This window comes from Portunus trituberculatus, chromosome 47, assembly GCF_017591435.1.
Source record: "Portunus trituberculatus isolate SZX2019 chromosome 47, ASM1759143v1, whole genome shotgun sequence".
Lineage (NCBI taxonomy): Eukaryota > Metazoa > Arthropoda > Malacostraca > Decapoda > Portunidae > Portunus > Portunus trituberculatus.
Window position 1 is genome coordinate 12,515,549 of NC_059301.1, and position 2,500 is coordinate 12,518,048.

The following is a 2,500-nucleotide window of genomic DNA, read 5'->3' on the forward strand; positions in this document are numbered from 1 at the left end:
TCATGTTTATTCTGCTTACTATTTGGTGATTTTATACAGCTTCAGAAACTTATTTGGGGGTTAAAATAGTAAAGACTCTGGCCGTTAATCTTTTGATCTCCATAGACTCTTACTAATGTAAATAAAATCGTCTAATCATATCCCAGAATCAAGGTAAAAATGCGTCCCAGTACTGATAGGGTTAACCTCTTCAGTACAAGGCAGCGTTTTCATATTTATTCTGCCTACTATTTGGCGATTTTATACAGCTTCAGAAACTTATTAATCTTCTGACCTCCATAGACAGTTCGTAATGTAAACAAAATCGTCTAATCATATCCAAAACTCAGGGTAAAAAAGCGTCCCAGTACTAAAGGGGTTAACAAGACTGTCTCTAGTGCAAGGTATTTAGATTTTCAAGGATAGTTTCATAGGTAGCGACAGTTTGACACGGATTTTACGAGAGAAACCATGAGAACCTGATTAATCCTGATGAGAGAACAAAGTCGGAATGGGAGAGTTAATGGCATGTAAGAGACGCATCATCATCAAAGCTCCACGAATGACGCCTTGTAACTCAGCGCTCCTCTCGTGTTCTAGTGCCCCTTGTCCATCTTTCTCATGGGGACTTATTAATCTCGGTCAGGTCTGCGCTACAATGTTCTCACCAGTGCGTTGTGGTAAATGACCTGATTCTCCTCAATTCTTTCGCTAACACGCATGAAAGTTTAGATTTTTAACATACTCAGCAGTTCATTCATCCTTAGTCATGCAGATTCTTCCTGTTTTTTAATCTTTTTTACGTATTACAAAGGACTCGCTCTCATCAGTGCTCGCCAAATCACTCGCTGCTCATCAGAACTTTTATAACTTGGTCTTTCAACGCCTCGCATCAAAAGTCTACACATTTTCACACTCTGTATTACGTTCATCCTTACTGAGTTCATGTGGTTGAACTTTTTTTCTCTTTTTCTTTTTATTACAATGCATTCGTTTCTCATTGGTTAACTCCCACTCACTCACTCCTCATTATAGCTTGTAAAAGTCTCAACACCATGAATCAAAAGTACTAAGCAGATATTTCCAAAGTCAATATTGCATTTATCCTTGGCGAGTCACGTGGAAGTTCTTTTTTTTTTTCTCGATGTATTTCATTTCCACCAATTTTCACTGTTTCTTCACATTGTAACCTTTAAAACAGTCTATATCCTACAAATAATCTGTCCTCATGCAGATGTTACACGCAGAAACCTTCCTTTTCTTTCTTATGTCTTATAAAACAGCACACCTCCCTTGACATTCCAACAAAAATCCAGACACTTCTTCACCAAATACTTAATCCTTCCTTACACACTCCATTTAGAGGACTTCCTTTCATACGTCTGGCAAAGTAACATTCCTGCTCTAATCCTCCAAGTGATCCTCCATCTCTTCTCCGCGCTCCTTCTTCACGGCAGCTCTAGTCTTAATCTTCCTGCTTCTAATCTACGACACTAATTTTCCTTCGTCATCTGCTCAAGGACAACACAGCGGCACTCAGCGGAGGAGGCGGCGGCGCGTGTGGATGGGGGTATAAGGGAGGAGTGAGGGGGACTAACCTGGTACCAGAAGATGTAGTCAGGCTGCTCCAGGGCGGCGGTAATGATACACTTGATGGTGACGGTGCTGCCACTCTTGACGAAGATGTCTGGGCCCCCGGGGATGCGAATCAAGGGCGCTGGGGAGGAAGAAGAGGAGGAAGACGTGTGAAAAGGTCACCTCCCCACCACATGGCTTTAAACTTGACCTTCCTCACCTTCACCTTTACAGTCTCCGTACGTCATCTTCAGCTCTGTGACCTCCAACCACCTCTCATCTTCAAGACGTTTACCGCCACCACCATCATCACCACCACCACCACCACTACCACCACCACCCTCACCACCAACACCTCTTACCTCAAATACCCTTTCCCCTTAATCCTTTTACCTCTAACCTTAACTTACTGCTCCTCTCACCTTTAGCCTCACATACCTTACCAATCCTTTCCTTTTTCTCCACTTCACGATATAGACTCAACTGAATGCCCTCACTGCTGCTACACCCTGATCCTCTCTCACACACATTCCAACTCGTACTATTCCACTTCATTTTTCACTGCAGGTACTTACTGACGACGTGGAAACGCACGAAGTGGCTCATCTTAGGCTCCGTGGACACTTGGCACTCGTATCGGCCGGCGTCTCTCTCCTGCACGTACTTCACCTGCAGCGTCCATGTCTCAGAGTCCGGCTCGTGCCACGCCTGGAAGCGCTGGTCGGAGATGAAGGTGTAATGGTCCACGGTGAGGATGTGTGAGTCACGGCTCCTCACCCACGAGATCTGCGGTAGAGTGGTGGTGCTGTGAGGCTTTTTGTGTGTGTGTGTGTGTGTGTGTGTGTGAGTGTGTGTGTGTGTGTAGGAAGGGCTTATGTGTGTGGGTGGTAGGTAGGGGAAGACAGTCTGAGTGTCTATGTGTGTGTGTGTTAGGTATTACAAATTT

General features: G+C 44.5%; 1 protein-coding gene across 1 annotated transcript in view; it reads right to left on the reverse strand.

Annotated features, from left to right (window-relative positions):
* LOC123520578 (flocculation protein FLO11-like) overlaps positions 1-2,500 on the reverse strand; it is a 124,961-nt gene that overhangs the window by 11,813 nt on the left and 110,648 nt on the right. The window contains exons 4-5 of the mRNA XM_045282967.1: positions 2,130-2,340; positions 1,578-1,696 (exon numbers count right to left, since the gene is read on the reverse strand). Coding sequence (XP_045138902.1) covers positions 1,578-1,696; positions 2,130-2,340 — 330 coding nt within the window. The remainder of the gene's footprint in view (positions 1-1,577; positions 1,697-2,129; positions 2,341-2,500) is intronic.